We start from the raw sequence: 18,157 nt of genomic DNA, 5'->3' as shown, positions 1-18,157 counted from the left end.
TAAAATAATAATTTATAACAAAAGCTAAATTTGGTAGTATCGTAGTTTAAATTTGCAAAAACTAATTTAGTTCCTACTGGTGGAGTTTTATGGACAAATATTGATTTTGTTGATAAAGCTGGTAGTTAATTAGGTTCACTAAACTTGGTAAACAATTAATTTTAATCAAGGGTAATTGCTTAACTTGGAAACTATCTTAAATGTATAGGATTTTATATATATAATTTAAGCAACTAATATTGAATTTAGATTCTATACAAACTCTTGCTAAATTCACTCTCATTTTATATAAAATCACTCTATTTATTACAATCCTAAAAACGTGTGAAAAGCGTTTATAGTAAACATAAAAACCCCTTGTAAAATTTAAATGAATTTCACTCTCTATTTATTATTTTTGTCAAATTGCACAAAATTTAATCCGCTTTAAGTAATCACCGGCACTTTAAATGCATTTAAGCCAATTGATTCGCAATTTGGTTAGTTAAAAGATAGAAAAACCCAACCGACCAACCGCCCGCGCAAAACAACAAGTGCAACATTGCATCCTCAGCCAATTGCACATTCGATAACAATTAATTTGTGCAGTGCGCATTTTGCGTGCTTGTGCAAATAAATTAGTTGCCTAAACCCTCTTTACCCCTTTACAAACTTGGAGCCCTCTTTTCTATGGAAAGTGTGCAAATATTTGGCGAAATGTTAAATGCCTGCCAATTAGTTATCCAGAGAGAGAGAGAGTCGGGACTGCGAGACAGTTTTAATTTATGTAAAATTAATTGAGCATTGGCAAATGCTGGGGAATTAACTAAGCCTGGCTGAGCACAGACCGGACCAGTTACCAGTTACCAGTTACCAGTTACTACTACAACCTGGCCCTAACCCACTTGGGTGTGGCTGGCTGGCACTTTTCAATGCCAAAACCCAGGGACGGCGGCAGTTTTAGCTATTAAATTACACTTGATGCGATGTGGTTGGTGGAGGCTTCCGCCAGCCAACTTTTTCACGCAGCGATTAACTTACCAAGGCCAAGGTCTCTAGCTGAGCTTGAGACCAGTAAAGATTTACAATTAATTTTAAATATATTTATAACAATTATGACTAAAACCTATGTTTTTCTATCCCTATAGAACGTAAACTGTTTGTGGGAATGCTAAATAAGAAGCTGAACGAGAACGACGTTCGTAAGCTATTTGAAGTCCACGGAGCCATCGAAGAGTGCACCGTCCTCCGGGATCCAAACGGCCTGAGCAAAGGCTGTGCCTTCGTTACATTCGCCACCAAACACGCCGCCATTTCGGCCATTAAAGTGGTAAGTACTAGGATGAACACAAAAATAATAATAAATAATAACAAAATAGTAACAAAATAATGAACAAAAAAATGTATTGAAAGATTTCCTCATCCCTACAGACTCTCAGCCAGACAAAGATCATGGAGGGCTGCACATCACCGCTGGTGGTCAAGTTCGCCGATACTCAAAAGGAGAAGGAACAGAAGAAAATTCAGCAGATTCAGGCAAATCTATGGAATTTGGCAACCAATATAAATATACCTTTGGGACAAACAGCTACCACCGTTACCACGCCCATTCTGCCCAATCCGCCGCAGCAGGCATCCCCAGTTTTGGGCGCCGATGCCATTACACCGGCATCCATACAACTTCTACAGCAATTGCAGGCCGTGGGATTGCAGCAACAGTTGCTGCAAGGTAAGAAATGGGTTATGATCTTTTATACATATATATATTTTAATTAATAAATTTATATTTAAAGCACTGACTGGTCTGGGAGCCGCACAGCAGGGCAGCTCTACGGCTGACACAAGTGCCGCGGCTGCCGCCGGTCTATTGACTCCAATGACCGTTCAAAATCTGGCTGCCATTGCCGCCATGACGCAGCCAAATCTCACAAATGCCGCAGCTGCAGCAGCCGCTGCCACATCACCGGGAAGTGCCCAATTGACCAACACTGCCGCTTTGCTCTGTAAGTATTTTAAGTCAAATTTTTAGAAGAAAATATATGGTCTAGTATAGATAATAATTCAAAAGGGGATATGTCTTATCCTTAGCCATCAGTTGGCTTAGCTAATTATCTAATTTTACTCCCATTTCCTTATTGAAGTCTCGTCGTTGTGCGTCACAGCCTGTTGCTGCTGTTTGCTTTCCTTTTCCCCACAGTTTTCTTCGCTTTTCTTAGTTTTTCCTTTATCGATTTGTAATTATCTTGCGGGCACTCAAACATGTTATTGGTTGTTGTCCTGGTTATGGGCTTTAATGAGTGGCAAATGGTTATTGGGGTTGTAAGAAAGCTATTTAACATTAAGAGAATATTTTTAAGAGGCTGAGAATTAATTCTCTTAATTTAAAATGCTTTACTTATATATTCCCCTAAACTAATTACAAGTAAAAGCAAAGCAAATAAAGTAAAACGAATTCTCTCCAAAAATATAGATATCCTTCACATTAATATAATTTCCCTCTCGTAATTTCGTTCATCAATAATTGATGGAAACTTTCCACTCCAATAACCTTCACATTGCTTTTCTATTCTCGTTTCGGCTTCTCCGTTTGCCAAACAAATGTGTCATCATCTGACATTCAAAGTGCCCAATTAGCTTAATTTAGTGGACTCTCCTTATCGTCCTTCGTATTCTACCAATAGAACACCCTCCCTTTAGCCATTGCCCTCTGTTTTTTGTAGCAAATTACAATCATGGCCTTGTCAATCTTCATTGGGGAGGAAAAACTCGTAGGAAATCGACTTAAAATAGCCAAATAAGAATTTCCCCTTCAATGGGATTGACGTCAGCGGCATTCTATTCTAATTAACTGAACAAATTTATCCTTTTTGGGCAATTATACTAACTAGATATTTGTTGTATATTCTCTATATTTAAATAATGCTTACAATAATTATGTAAATAATTTTGGATTGAAAGCAGGCCTTTTGAGAAAGAAGCCTGCGGCCAAGAAAAAAGGTGAGAAATATTTTAAAATGATATTTTTCAGAGGAATATTGTAGCTATTCAACAAGCTTTTTATTTTGTATATATATTTTCGTTCAATATTTTTAAGAAAATGAATTAAATTTCAAAAATGTATAACATTCAAACTTTTTAAGTTTTAAAACGAAATCATTATTCTTTACTATCTTGGTTGTTTGTGGATAGTTTAATTTTCTTTCACCTGTTTCACCTTGGTTTCCATTTCCTCATAAAGAAATGTGTGTGTGTTATTAAGTTTTGATAGTTAAAGTCAACGAAGCATTCGACGTAACGTTCACGTGCACCGTAACGCGCTTGTTTTACGTCGCCCGCTTTACGTCACCAGTCCGTAGAGACTTGATGGCCGTAAAGCTGGAGCAATGGAAAAAGGGGAGTCATTTTCCGGAGAAGAGGATACCGTACAACATACAAAATTACAAGTTACACGCTCTTGCGAAATTAACAACATGGAACTTATTGCAGCAGCACAAGGCAGTCCTCTGGAGAAGAAGGGGATTCCAGACGGAGTTTTATATATATAGGAGGAGGATATAGGAGTACCAGGACGAGAAAGGGTCGTTCTTCTCGCTCCCCTTTTTGATGGTCCCATTGACTTTTTAGTTCTGAGAGGAAATGGTAATGTTTTCTGTTCATTTTCATGGTTTTTATTTCTTAATTTGTTGGTGAAAGTTGAAAGGGAAGTGGGAATAAAATAAATTCAATTATGATTAATATAAATATATACCTAAAAACATATAGTGATATCTAAATAAAATATAAATAAAAGAAAATTATATCTTAAGTTAATCTCTATAAATTCATCTCAAAATCTTTTTAATTTCAAGAAAAAATCCAACTTGCTAAAACAATAAAAACCTTACTAAGAAATCCAAACCAGCTAAGAAATTCCACTTGAATAAAATACTTGCGAAAGAAAAGAAAACAGGCCCAAAGGAAATGTCATTGCCTATCCGTGAACCACAATTTTCCGTCCTCCCCTTTTTCCACACTTTTTCCCTACTTAAATATTTTCTTAGCAAGTTCATTTCAAGAGAATCTTAGCAAGAAGTAGGCGAAGAAAAGCCATGGCCAAGTAAGTCGAAAAATCTGCGGCTGACTTAACCAGAAAAATGCCAAAAATTAAGCGGATTCTCTTCAATCCTCCTCCTGGACATGGCTTTCTCCTTCGGTCCAAGCTTATCTTGTGGGGATTTTCGTGAGTTTTGGCCCTTGTGCACTTGTGCGTGCTCATCGTGTGCCACTTGAACGATTTCCGGGCACTTCATTTAATGAAATATTAAAAATTCTTTGCCCTGGGAAAGGCCAAAGAGTGAGAGAGAGCAACGATTCGGACTCCAAGGAGATGTCCTCCGCCCACTGTTTTCCTTTCTGCTCTGAATTGAAAAAAAGAAATTCAGTTCAAAAGTGCAGCTGACAGCGAGGACAGCAAGGATGCGCCTATCTCTGGGTGCTTTCTCCCTTTCCTTTTTATGTATCCAGCACTATAAGGGTATATAGAAATGGTAGGATTTTGGGAAAAAGAATAAAATTTTATCATTTATACCCTTTTAAGGGATTATAATATTAGCTCTTAACATTGTGAAGGAGTCATTTTCGACCCTATAAATCATATATATTCTTGATCAATATCAACAGGAGAATCGATTCAGTCATGTCTGGTAAAAATTTAATTTTTTTAATTTTATTTCAAATGTTTACAAGGGGTTACAGCGTTAAAATGTTTAAAAATTGATAAAAATTGTAATTGTAATTTTTTAATAATTAAATTGAGGATGCAAATCTGTTAACCTAATAAAAACTAACATTGGAAAACTTACCGAATTGAATTTAATGGGTTTTTGGCTTAGTTATGAGTTTTTGAAAATTTTATTTTTCGAAAAAAATTTACTCATAATAAATATTATTTCAAAGAAAGCAAGAACTTTAAACTTTGTTATGATCGATTTGCAATTCGTTCCTATAATTAATTAACAAACGCCTAGGGTATATAAACTTCTGCTTCCGAAGTAAATTTTCTTTCTTGTTCATTAATAATATTTCTAGGAATTCCTGTAACAAACCTTTTCCTTGAATGTTGAGTATAATGACAGTCGAGTTTTAATCTTGTGGTCTTCTCCCCCCCCTCAATTTTCTTTCCAGCTTCCATAGAGAGGAAACCAAGTTCCCGTTTGGCATTTCCTTTTATTTTTTTTTCTTTTACTGGACTCTCTTCTCTGATACATAAACTAAACTACAAAATCGCTTTTCAAGTTGCCACGAGTAACAAAACTTTGCACTGCAGCCTGGCCCTTGTTGGTGTTGTTTTTTTGGCTTTTGCCTGCCACAAATAAAATGGACAAACAAATTGAGCTCTCGACTTTGGAACCGCTTTGTTTGTTCGCTTTCCCCAAAAATTGTTTATGGAAAATGTATTGAAAGTAGGAGAAAAGGCATTGAGAAGTGGGAAAGGCAAAAAAAAAAAAAAAAAAACTAATTGTAGTGAGGCCAACGCGAACAATGCAGGAGAATATGTACAAATTGGTGAGAGGATAACAATGGCATAGGATGTGGAAGTAATCCTAGGAATTCGTTTTAGATTAGACTTCGAAGCAGATGGAAAAACTATGGGGGAAAGCAATTAGCATATTGAAGAAGGGGGGAAAAATGATTGCATGCTAGAAATATATTTTCTCCCCTTTTGATTTCTTTTCTTAAATAACAAAACCTAAAATATGAAAACAGTGATTTTTCTTTTAACCTGCTTAGCTTCGCGTTTGTGATTTTCCGCAAACACTCTTCAACGAAGCTCAAGTGCATCCAATTCAAAAAGTTTTTGCCCGTTTCGACCCTTTTTTTCTGTATTTTCTCAGAGTTGCTGTTGTGAGTAGCAACTGAAAACAAAAAGCCAAAAGAGTATTCTTGGCTCTGCAGGCCAGCCAAGAGCAACAAACGAAAATCTTAATCAAAGTTTTGTTCAAGTGCAGTAAACTATGTAGTTTATACTACCAACCTCGGGCCACGCCCCCTTCTTCGGCTCCTTTCTCCATTTTCACAAGACGCTCCTCAAACTGATTTAGGGTTTCAACACGTTTTCAACTCGTTTCTTTTTGTTGTTTAGCCATTCCTTTCATCTCATTTTGTTTTTCTTTTCTAGCCAGCTCTCTCCACTACTTTTGTTTATACACTTTTTCGCTTTTTGCACTTCAAAATCAACAAAAGCAACAATAATACACACACACACAGTGGGAAGAAGAAGTCTTTTGCCTGCAAATGGCAAATAAGGTGGTGGAGGAGGGGAAGGAGTTAAGGGAAATTGTACAATTTTTGTACTTGAACTCAAGGAACAAATTTTCAACTGTAAACTAAAAACTTGCAGATACAAAACAGACAGCATCCGGACCAGAAATAGTTTTAGGCAATGTTTTCGACTTTCTTCTTCATTCTTCAATTTGCCATTGTTTGCTGTTTTTACTGGCCGGGGCACTCATGTGGATTATTATTGGCCAACTTAGTTAGCCGGGTCTTGTTTCAAGCAGCTTGATGAGTGTGTGTATGTGTGTATTGGTCTACTCTTTCCAAAATCCCTCCACTTTCTTGCTGACTTCTTGCTGCCATTCTTGGCAAAAAGTTTCAACAACAATTAAAACAAATTTTTGATGCAAATATGTGCAAAAGTTTTTGCCTATACGTTTTTGCCATATTTACACATGTATTTTATTTTGTATATCTATTTTTCTTTCATATTTTTTAGTGTGTTAAATAAGGTAAAGTTTTGTCTGTTAAATTGGTGATTTTACAAACGAACGAACAGAATTATTAGTCTTCAAAAAATGGGTAAATATTAAGTGTTATTTCTTCAATTCTACTAAGGTTTCAAGGCACTTAAAATTTTCAGTACAAATTCAAATCATAAAACGTTCTTAATAAAAATATACTGATTAGGTTTAAAGGGTGGAAAATTAAAGATGTATCTAAAAGACTAAACGTATAATACCATTTTTTAAGTCAATATTTATCTATATTTTATATGACAATTTTATCAATATATCAAATTTTAAAAATCGCACAACTAAGCCAAAAATGCTTTAATTTCGATTTTTCTATGCTAGTTTTTATTAGGGAAACAGAACTGCATACTCAATTCAAAATGTTAGAAACTCACAATATTTGTCGATTTTAATGATGTGTTACCCTTATCGTTTTTTGCAAAAATCGGAAAAATGTTCAAATTTTTTTTTTTTCAACCAGACATAGCTAGATCGATACAGCTGTTGATTCTGATCAATAATATACACTCCTGTTCATAATTATACGACACCTATGAAATTTTTGTTTCAGCGGTCGTAGGAGAATGGAAACACACAGTAGATGAAAATAAAGTATGCCGAATAATAGCACAAGAAGTTGTGCACAAAATGTGATATTCTTATCCTTGCTTGCATCACTCGTTTTCAAGTAACGGTAAAAAAGCACACACGCCCTGATTTAGGCTACCCTGAATTTGTTTCAAAATGATACGACACATTTCATTATTTTTGTTTACAGCTAATATTTTATTGTTTTAATTGTTTATAACTAAATATTAATAGTTTATAACGGCGCCTTGTGCTTTTCCCACTTCAAAAATTCTTCTAGGCATTGAATTTATAAGGTTTTTTAGGATATTTTGGTCCAAGAGAGACCATTGTCTTAAAATTTCATTTTTGAGACTTTTAACAGTCTGAAATTTGTTGTTGTTGGCCTGGCTAAGATACCCAAGATGTTTTCAATCGGGTTAAGGTTAGGAGAGCAAACCGGCCAATCCAAAACATTTATTTTATTGTCATTGAGGAACAGTTGCGTCTCTTTGCTTTTATGAATGGACGTATTATCCTGCTTAAAAACATAATTTTGGTCCTTATTTTGATCCGAAAATGACAGAGGACGATCTGGTAACACATTTTTGTAGTCTGGACTTTTAATTTCTGAGCTTGTAAAGCACAGTTCAAACGTACCAACCGCATGAAAGGTTCCCCAAGCCATACCTGATCCGCCTCCAAAATTGCATGTTAGGAACATAAGGGGATCCTTACCCAAATCAAGCAAATAAGGATGAAACCCATCTGGGCCATCAAGATTACATTTTTTCTCATCAGAAAAAATTATCCGAAATGTAAAATATTGACAAAAACCTATATAACCAACATTGAGTTAAAATTCCATATCGAGGTCCAGTTTGTTTCCAAATTGTTTTCGGCAAACTGAAGTCGTGCTCTTTCGGGCTGCGGTTTTAATATCGTAATTTTTTTTTAAAACTTCTCTTACAATATTTTCGGAGCTTAGTAATGTTCGTCAGATAGTCCTACGGGACACAGGACGACTGGAACTCGCAGCAAGTGAGGCACAGGATGAAAAAGAATTGCTTGCATTGTTAAATACTCGACGTTTGTCGCGATCAGATAGCTTTGGCTTTCTTCCAGAGCTACGCCTGACACCGTACCCATCCATATTTTTAAAAAAATTGGTAATAACACAGCGTGTTCGACCCATCAGCCGGGATATTTGGCTAACATTAAGGCTAGACTCGTTTTACGCCTTAATTTTTCCCTTCTCTCCTTCGCTTAATAAGCTACCATGCGGCATTTTATTAAAAAATGAATAAAATATTTAACAAAATTATAAAAAAACCAATAAACCCTAAACCTTCCTCTTTAGCCGCAATAATTGAAATGTGTCGTATCATTTTGAAACAAATTCAGGGTAGCCTAAATCAGGGCGTGTGTGCTTTTTTTACCGTTACTTGAAAACGAGTGATGCAAGCAAGGATACGAATAGCGCATTTTGTGCACAACTCCTTGTGCTATTATTCGTCATACTTTATTTTGATCTACTGTGTGTTTCCATTCTCCTACGACCGCTGAAACAAAAATTTCATAGGTGTCGTATAATTATGAACAGGAGTGTATATAATTTATGGAGTCGGAAATGACTCCTTTACTGAGTTATAAGCTTCTGACTAAACACTATATTTAATTATAATTGTTAAAGAATAGAATGCATTTGTATTTATATAAGAAATCTGACTCAATTATTTCCGTCTTATTATATTTACTAAATTATTTTGCTATTAGAATCCTAATAATAATAACGTCAAAATGTTATATAGATAAAATTTAGATAGTAGCCCAATTTTTGCTTATTAAAACCAAGGGTAGTCTTGTTTTCCAATGCAGTCACATTGCTATAATTTCACACACATACACACTCTCCCATACACACAAAGGTTTGGAAAACTCATTAATAACGTCCGATCATGGATGATAAAGGGAAGGGAGCAGGGAGAAGGGAGTGTGGAGGGTGGAGTGACTGCCAAAGTGGCGGTCAGAGGCGGATTGCTAACCACAAAATTGCATTGCATGACGGCCAATGGCGAAACACGCAAAACAACTAAATAACAAACAACAGGCGTCAAATTACACAAAACCCGAAACCAGAACACAACCAACACACACTCACACACACTCTGACATACCAACAGAGACAAATTAATTTTAGATTCGCCGCCACTGTTGTTGTGTTTTGTGAGCTTGGCAAAATAATCAAATGTCGCCCCACGTCGCAGTGCACAAAATTCGATGATTAATTACGTCTGACGATAGGAAATGAAACCAACTAAATAATAATTATACAGTGCAATTTGAGGTATAACTAAAGCGGGGGAAATTGCATGAATTTGGTGGCAGAAATTGCTTATTTAAGAAAAGCTAGAAAATAATTGAATCGGATATTCAGATTTTATATATAATTTATATCGACTCTTTTTAAAATGATGTGCAATATGATTTATTTTATTACATCACATACTGTAAATAGATTTTAAGAATTTCTTTTCTATTTAATTTGATATTATTTTCTTCTCTTTTTACCTTTCAAAAACCCAATTTTCTGTTATATAATTTCGACTCTGAAAAAAATATATGTAAATTTACTTTACTAACTATATCCTCTCTTCTCTCTCCCATATAATCTGGCATCTATATAGGGTCCGATCCAAATCCATTGGCATCGGCATATATGTCAACGGCCGCCGGTTTGCCGCAATTCGGGAACGCAAGTGCATTGTCCACCTCGCCACTGGCCAGCGTTGCCCTCAGTGCCGCAGCAGCCGCAGCTGCGGGCAAGCAGATTGAAGGTGAGTCACTATAATAAACATGCACTGAGAAAAATTGATTAGTATATTGTAAATTAAGAGATTTAAAATCGATTACTAGCGTTATATCAAACTAATCCTTTACAAGTGTCTACAGGTCGTATACGTAATTTTGCAAATAATTGAAATGGTAAAATGTTGAAAGAAAATATTTTTAATAATTAATCTTTTTTAGTTTGTAAAGGTGAACGTTTAATATCCATTATTACATTATTTTTAAACATTATAAATGAACATCCATTATAAATGTATACCCGTCGTATACGTAATTTGACAAATAATTTTGTTAACAAATGTTAAATAATAATAATAATAATAGTATAGTATAATAGTTTCACTTCTTTAATTTAAGAAGTTGAAGCTCCCATTTTTTTACAGAAATTATATAGCCAATATTACATTAGGATAGGTTAGGTGTCTATAAGTGTCTACCGGTCGTATACGCAATGTTACGAAAAATTGAGATAGTAACAAATTTAAAGAATAGGTTTTATTAATTTCACTTTTTTTTATTTTTAGTTGAAAAATAAGCCTTCATTATAACAGTTTTTATTTAAAAATTATATAGACAATTTTTTATTACCTTATTATAAATGTCTTCCGGTCGTATACGCAATGTGACAAACTATTAAGATTGTAAAAAGATTTTTAACAACTTAACTAACTAGCTAAAAACTCTTATAAATGCTATAAAGTAGAAAATTTTACATTATATTGCATATGTTTAACGTTCGGATAAATAATTAAGGTTGTCAAAAATTTAAAGTTTATTCTACCCTTGCATTTTAGTCAAAAGCTTGCAAATCATTGAAGGAGTCATTTCCGACGCTATAAATCATATATACTCTTAATCAGCATCAAAAACTGAATTGATCTAGCTATCTTCGGATGAAAAGAAATTTTTTCAATTTTTCCCAAATTTTATAAGGGATTACATTGTTAAAATATTTAAAATTGATAAAAATTTGAATTTTTTAAAATTTTAAATAGAGTATGCAGATTTATTAACGTGATAAAAACTAACATGGGAAAGCATTCCGAATTGAGTTTAATGCATTTTTGGCTTAGTTATGAGTTTTTTAAGAATATTGCGTATACGACCAGTTGGCATTTTGAAAATGACCGATGAAAAATTGTGTCAACTGGTCGTATACGTAGTCTGTCAACTAAATTTAATACAGATTTTATTTGAACTCACAAATAAATATTTAATAGCCAAAGTAAATATAATTTTTCTCCGTTACATGAGCATTTGCGAGGGTAATCAGAATGGGAAAAACGAAAATGGAGAGGGGAAAATGTTACTACACGCACACGTTAGGAATAGAAATGTCTAAATGGCTGACATTTTGATAAATGCAGCAAAATGCCCGAATGAATGCTGCTGCGGTTGTGTCACTCCAATACCAAATCGTTCGCTTTTGGCCTGGCTACTATTCCCTACTAAACATTGCATAAAGATGGCTTTTTAATACCCTAACTTTTAAAGGTTAAAAGGGTATTCGTTTTGAAGAAATATTTAAAGGGAGAAGCATAAGAAAATATGATAAATCTTTGATATAGGTTTAGCTAAAGGCTTTAAATATATTGATTCACTTGTACCACTTGCTTAATTCGTTATAATTATTATATTGTTTATTACTTTAATATTTTTTAAATATCTTAAAGTATAGTGTATAGCAAACCCTTGATAATACCCTTTACTTACTGCCACATCTGCAATTGTATTTGTTTCTGCTGCTGATGCAACATCACATGCATTAACCCGCTCATTGCTGTCAGCGTCATTCGTTCGTTTCGTGATGCGGTTATTTTTTCGTCCTTTTTTTAACCCCCTTCACCACCCGACTTACTGTGTTCGTTGCTCCCGCATTATGTCCTCCCATTTTCCTAGCTCTCCCCCGCTTTTCGCGCAACTTTTCCCGAATCCCACTTGTCATGGACATTTTGTGTGGATGTGTGTCTAATCTACTTAGTTTTAGTTCTGCCATTGTTCCCACTGCTTTTATTATTATCCTGCCTCCGACTTATTTTTTTTATATATAAAAAATCATCTATCAAATGTTATGCAGTTTGTTGGAGAAAACGTCAGTTGGACATTTTCATAACTCTAGAAATATGATTTAAGCAGAGCCTCAACAAATCAAAATCCCTCTAGAATTTCAATCTGTGTGTGTGTGTGTTGTGCCCCTCTAATCCGCAATCGAATGTCCTTTGCTGACACAAATCCTTCAATGCCATAAGCGCAAGCCAAGAAGCAAATTCCCTGTAGGAGATGTAGCAAAAATCAATAAGATCAATCATCCTGTACATTTCACTCCTGTCTCGGCAAGGACTCCGAGCTTCACATCTAGCACTTGCTAAGGAGAATTTATGAGGAGGAGCAGCATTTTGGTGGAGGGGCTTCAATTTTTATCAGCTCCCGACACAGCGTAAATATTACACACACACTTGACACACAATTCCATTAGTCAGACGTCGCTGTCGATATCGGGAAATATGGCAACTGAGCATTACTCCCTCCTATATGTTGTTGTACTTTTGGCACACATAACATTAAAGTTGCAGCAAGGAGATATACGAAATGTTTCTGGAGGGGTTAAGGTTGAGGGGTCGAAAAAAGAACGAAGGAAAAAGGGGGTGAAAATGCAACGGAAAATGTTTTGGCATTGCACTTTTTGCTATATTTCCGGTTACATAAGCAAACATCCTTTGAGTGGATGTGAGTTGTAACACGGGAAAAAAGTCTAGCAGCTTTAGAGAGCATTATAATGGTATTATCAATTCAAAATGATTCTGAAGAATATATTTAAACTAAATACAAAGATTTTGTATTTAAATATATTTAAAGCTGTAAAGTTTTTCATAGTATTTTGTTATTTAAGATTTCTCACTCTGCATTTTATGCGCTCCATATAGTGAGATATATTTTTGCAGTTGAGTGACTCGCTCTCTAGCTCTCCTTTCGTCTTCACATCTGCTCCTGGCTTCGTTATCCTTTTGTGTGACTCCTTGTTTGCTCTGCTGACTCATGACGTCGCCGAAAATTCCCTCCTGACCAACAACTATCGAGGGGGCGGAGCCTAGAATCCAGGATCCTAGGAGTCTGTGTGGGTGGAAGCACAACAAATTGCTCTTGCTACTATATATAGTAGCCGAAATGCGAAATGTGAGCTGCCATGTTTCGCCTCGCTTGGCTGGATTGTGAAAAACTATCATAGATGACTTAGACTTGTTCAAATGGAAGTTGACCTGAAGAAGAAAAGCTGAGGAAAAGCGCAGGGGAGAAGCTAAGCTCTATGTAATTATTGGGATGAGATAAGGAAAGATTACACGCCGAATGGTAGGGGAAGTTGTTAATGGATAATTGACTGTGATTTGAAACAGTTTAAATTTTTATTTTTCTGGTTTTTGTGTTATTTTTTCAATGGGATTTGTATACTTCTTAAAAAAGGTATACCAAATTTAAAGTCTCATAAGATTATTATTAGTTTATTTCCTATTATACGAATTTTCGTTTTGCATTCGAGTTGCTTTAACTTCAATGAACATCAAGCCTATTATCCAGTTTATAAAAGCTTGACTAGATATCCTCTTGCCTTTTGCTTTCCTTTTTCTTTTTCCTAACTTTTCCTTTATTTGAAAATCCCATCGAAGTCTTGTCACAGGGGGGGGGGGGAAATATGCTTGAGACAATCCTAAAAATTCCAGATTTATGCAATCTCTGTGTGGAAAGAAAGAAATGGCTGCAGCAAACACAATGCACACACTACACACTCTGTGTGTAAGGCAGATAAATTCTCAACATGTGAAATTTATCAAATGACGACAAGCCGCACAACAACACACACAGAAAGAGTGGGAAAGAAGGCAGGGATAGTGGGCGATATACAGAGCAGAACCATAAAGGGACTGAGAGAGCAGGAAACAACTTATAAGCATGTAGACAGGACCAGACGACAGGCACGAAATTAAGCAGGAAATAGAAGCAAAAGCTGAGCTAAAAAAATAAAAATAAAAATAAATATAATAATACGACAAAAATCTCGGCAAAAAAATATAAGAAATAATGAGAGGCGAGGCCCAGAACTATCTGCAGTAAATATAACGCTTTAAAGGATCTCTCACAGAAGGGGAAAGAGGAAATGCCATCCCACCAGAGAAAGGGACGGAAGGAAGGCGGGGGCAAATATGACAGTGACAGACGATCCGGGGAATCCTCCGCTTTCAGAATCGCTTGGGTGACCCTAAGGCGGCAGCGGTCGCTTCTCCTTCCGGCTGTGCAGCCGGATTAAAGTCATGTGCATAAGCCGGAAGTTGGAATATAAAATAACCAAATGTGTGCGGCTGCCGAAGGGAAGAGGCTGTGGAGGAGCAGAATCCCTGCTACTGCAAGGAGACATCGGCCGAGAGGAAGTCGAAAGATTTGCGACTTATGCTCCGGGGAGAGTGGGTGCAATTGTGAATGCGGAACCGAGGCGAGTTGCAATCCGGTTGCCAAGCGAGTGATTATGAAAAGGGCAACACTGTATGACACGGGGGGAAAAAATATACAAAGTTTAGGAAAGCTTCGAAAAAGAACATTCACAATTTGTTTATAATTGAATATAATGTTTGATTAACAAACAAAACTAGAATAAATTAGATAGGAAAATTAGATAAGGAAAGTTTATATACCTATGCAGTTTTCATTTGAATTATAGGATCGTCTTGAAAATCGATCTTAACTAAGCTTTTTTGTATCGGTATTTATCGATATTTTAATATGACAATTTTACAGGCAATTTAAAAATTAAAACAACTGATAACTAAGCCAAAAAAGCTTTAATTTCATCTCGAAAGCCGTTCTTATGTTAATTTTTAGCAGGTTAATAAAACTGCATACTCCATTAAAAATGTGATTTTTTTTACCGATTTTTGAAAATTTTACTGATGTAACCCCTTTCCTTTTTTTTTTTTTTTTTCCAAAAATGGGAAATTACTGACAAAAAAAAATTTTTTTTCCAGATATAGCTAAAAAGATTTGCTTGTAGATGCTGATCAAGAATAGATGCTGATCAAGAATATATATGGTTTATAGGGTCGGAAATGACTTCTTCAGAGCGTTTTATGTTTTTGACTAAAATTATAATACCCTGGAAAATTATACAAATAATTTAAAAATGCTTTCTCTGTGCCCTTGTGTGCTCCTCTGAACTATTTAATTTACAACATGGTTCTAATAGCAATTTTTACAAATGGTATATACAAGAATTTTGAATATGAAAGAAAGTTTAAAGTTTAAAGTTTAAAGTTTTAGATCTCCAAGTAATTGATTTAACTAAATTCCTAATAATTTTCCGAAAGTTTCAATTCTTATAAATATATATTACCAATTTCTCTCACTACAACTTTTCTACATACAATAAGTTGCATTAAAATCAATAAAAAGGAACCAGATATATCTATGTGTGTGCAGTCAGAACTGGAACTGTAGCTTATGTGCCATAGATTCCATTTGGCTTCCTTCCGCCGTGTTCGTGTGCCCTTGAGAGGAATAGGAAAATAGCGGACGACTTTCCCCAGTTTTCCCCCAGCTCGGTTGGGTAAGCGCGACAGCCAAGAAAATGGCAAAGAAAAAAATCCCTGGCTGGCTGGCGAAGGGGAGAGGGAATGTGTGCATCTGCATTCATCTCTCCTGCCATCCTTGCCATCGATGGGGCAGGACACAGGACATGGCAATGCCAAGGCGGATGGCGCATGTTTTGGTCGGCGGAAGAGGAAAATGCAATATAGGAAATCGTTTTTCGCACACTGAAAAATTCCAGCAGAGCAACAAATACAAAAAAAAGAACCTCCTGCGAGTTGTGAAAAACAAAACAGGAAGTTTATTTGTATGTGTTCTGGCGGAAGGGCAATCCTTGGCGAATTCCAAGAAGTTACACATTTTTCTGGCTACCAAAATGTGTGGAAAACATTTTGCGGTTGACAGCTAACTGAATTTATTGAAAGTATAGTAAGATTAGACCAGACGGATTTATTTTTGAATATAAATTTCGTAAAGTAAATGCAAAGCGTTGCAAAAAAGGGTAAAGTAAACAAGAATCTATAAAAGTAGAGAATAGATTTATCAACCCTACATTTTCTAAAGGCTCTTTAATGTGGAGTTAATGAGAGTGATTTTTCCTGCCTGCTTGGTTTATTACTAGAAAACCTTTCTTTTCAAGTGCCACACAAGTTGTTGCCTTAATTTGTTGCCTTGGTAATGACTCCCACCAGTTTTTTGCTTCTTCACATGTATTCTTTCATTTAATTATATGGTGTTTCATGGGACACGTGTCGCTTGTTAGTCGCGTAATTCAATAGCTTCAAGCATTTTTAATTGGACTTTTACACTCTCCACTCGGTCTCTTGAGCCTAAATTAATTGATAGGTGTGCAAAATTACAAAGCAACAAGTGCTGCAGGAGCTGCGGCACGAATAGTATCAGTATCACAACGAGCCTTGAGTCAATTAATATGAAAATCCTGGCAGCATCAACTGCCTTTGGCGGTGCCAGCAACAAGGAGAGGGAGAAGGGTGAGGAGGAGGAGAAGGACGATGATGATGGAGGTGTATGCCTCCGGAGGAGCAGCTTTCTTCGCCATTCAATTTGGCTTCATTCTGTAATCGCATCAGCGTCGGGCAATCTGTCAGCAGTCAGTTTACCTCGAGGGGTCTCACTTGGCTTGTTTGGGGAGTGGGTTGAATGTGAATGTGAAGGAACCTGTTGGGAGGCAGGGAGAGGGAGGTGTAGTAGGGTTACCTACGGGTATTGGAGGCCTATGAAGGTTGATGGTGCTCTGCCAGTCATATATCAAGGTGATCAATAGCAGTGCTTTTGGCAAACGATGATGGAGTTGCCAGTGGGAATTGCGATTCATTGTTCTTCACGAGCAGCAACACTACAATCCTATAATATTACAACAATGTGTGTGTGAATTATAAGGGGGTGTGTGTGTATGGTCCTGGCAAAGCATTGTATAATTATTTGTGCCTGTGAGCCTTAATTGAGAGCTAGAACACTGAAGAACACTTTTCAATTAAAGGTTTATACTCACAGAATAATGTGAGGTAAATCAAATTCATTTTGTATTTATTTTATCAGTAACAGTTTTTATTTTCCTATTGCTTATTTATTAATTTTTGAATTAAACATTCGAAAGAATAAATGACAAAGCATCTCGTTTAACAATATCCATGTTAAAAATGTGTAGCATACTTTTTGGGACATGACAATAATTGATTGCTATATACAATAATTAAAACCATCAAGGAGTAATTTCCGACCCTATAAATCATATATATTCTTGATCAGCATCAACAGGAGATTCGATCTAGCTTTGCCCAGCTGAAAATTTTAATTTTAAAAAATTTAATATTGAGTATGCAGATTTATCAACTAAAAAAAAAAAACTGACAGAACTAATTTTGGAATTGAAATTAATGCAAAAGTTAAATTCCTTTTCCGTTTATTTTATTATGGAGTTTTCTAGTATGTACGTTCTCTCGCTTACCATTGTTTTTTTTGTTTTTTTTTTGTTTTTGTGGGGTGTGCGACTTTTGGTTTAATAATATTGAAAGCCGCAAAATGCCAGCTGCTATTTGAAGCGTTTAGATGTCATTAAAAGGCATCACGAAAGTGAAAACGCGACTGCTGACGCACGCAGCTTTCGTCTGCTTTCTCTCTTTGTCTGTGTCTTTCTATAACCCCCTCCTCTTTCTACTTTATTTACACAGAAAAAAATATATAATATAAACTTTTTTAAAAGTACAATTTAAACATTTCGAACAAAATGTAGCCACAATGCCTTCAGCAAACGCCTGAATCCATTAACTTCATTTTGAAAGCATTTATTTGGCAGAATTTCGGACTATTTCCACGAATATAATGGTTTTTTTGGTTTGTAACATTTTCTCTATGTGTAGTGGGTGGGCTGTAATACTGCTGAATGCTGACTGCTGACT

The 18,157-nt window shown here is 35.7% G+C and overlaps 1 protein-coding gene across 12 annotated transcripts in view; it reads left to right on the top strand.

Annotated features, from left to right (window-relative positions):
- bru1 (bruno 1) overlaps nt 1–18,157 on the top strand; it is a 179,481-nt gene that overhangs the window by 148,955 nt on the left and 12,369 nt on the right. For 7 of the 12 annotated variants that reach the window (XR_015271295.1, XR_015271298.1, XR_015271293.1 and 4 more), the window contains 4 exons: nt 1,128–1,309; nt 1,393–1,708; nt 1,773–1,982; nt 10,004–10,153. Coding sequence is in view for 4 of the 12 variants with exons in the window: in XM_086831268.1 (XP_086687394.1) it covers nt 1,128–1,309; nt 1,393–1,708; nt 1,773–1,982; nt 10,004–10,153 (858 nt within the window). In the remaining 8 variants the exon portion in view is untranslated. The remainder of the gene's footprint in view (nt 1–1,127; nt 1,310–1,392; nt 1,709–1,772; nt 1,983–10,003; nt 10,154–18,157) is intronic. The other 5 variants (XR_015271299.1, XR_015271294.1, XR_015271297.1 and 2 more) reach the window with 1 other exon arrangement.

This window comes from Drosophila serrata, unplaced genomic scaffold, assembly GCF_035046125.1.
Source record: "Drosophila serrata isolate PLE 108 unplaced genomic scaffold, ASM3504612v1 contig_240, whole genome shotgun sequence".
Classification (NCBI taxonomy): Eukaryota; Metazoa; Arthropoda; class Insecta; order Diptera; family Drosophilidae; genus Drosophila; species Drosophila serrata.
This window is presented reverse-complemented; position numbering and strand designations above follow the sequence as displayed.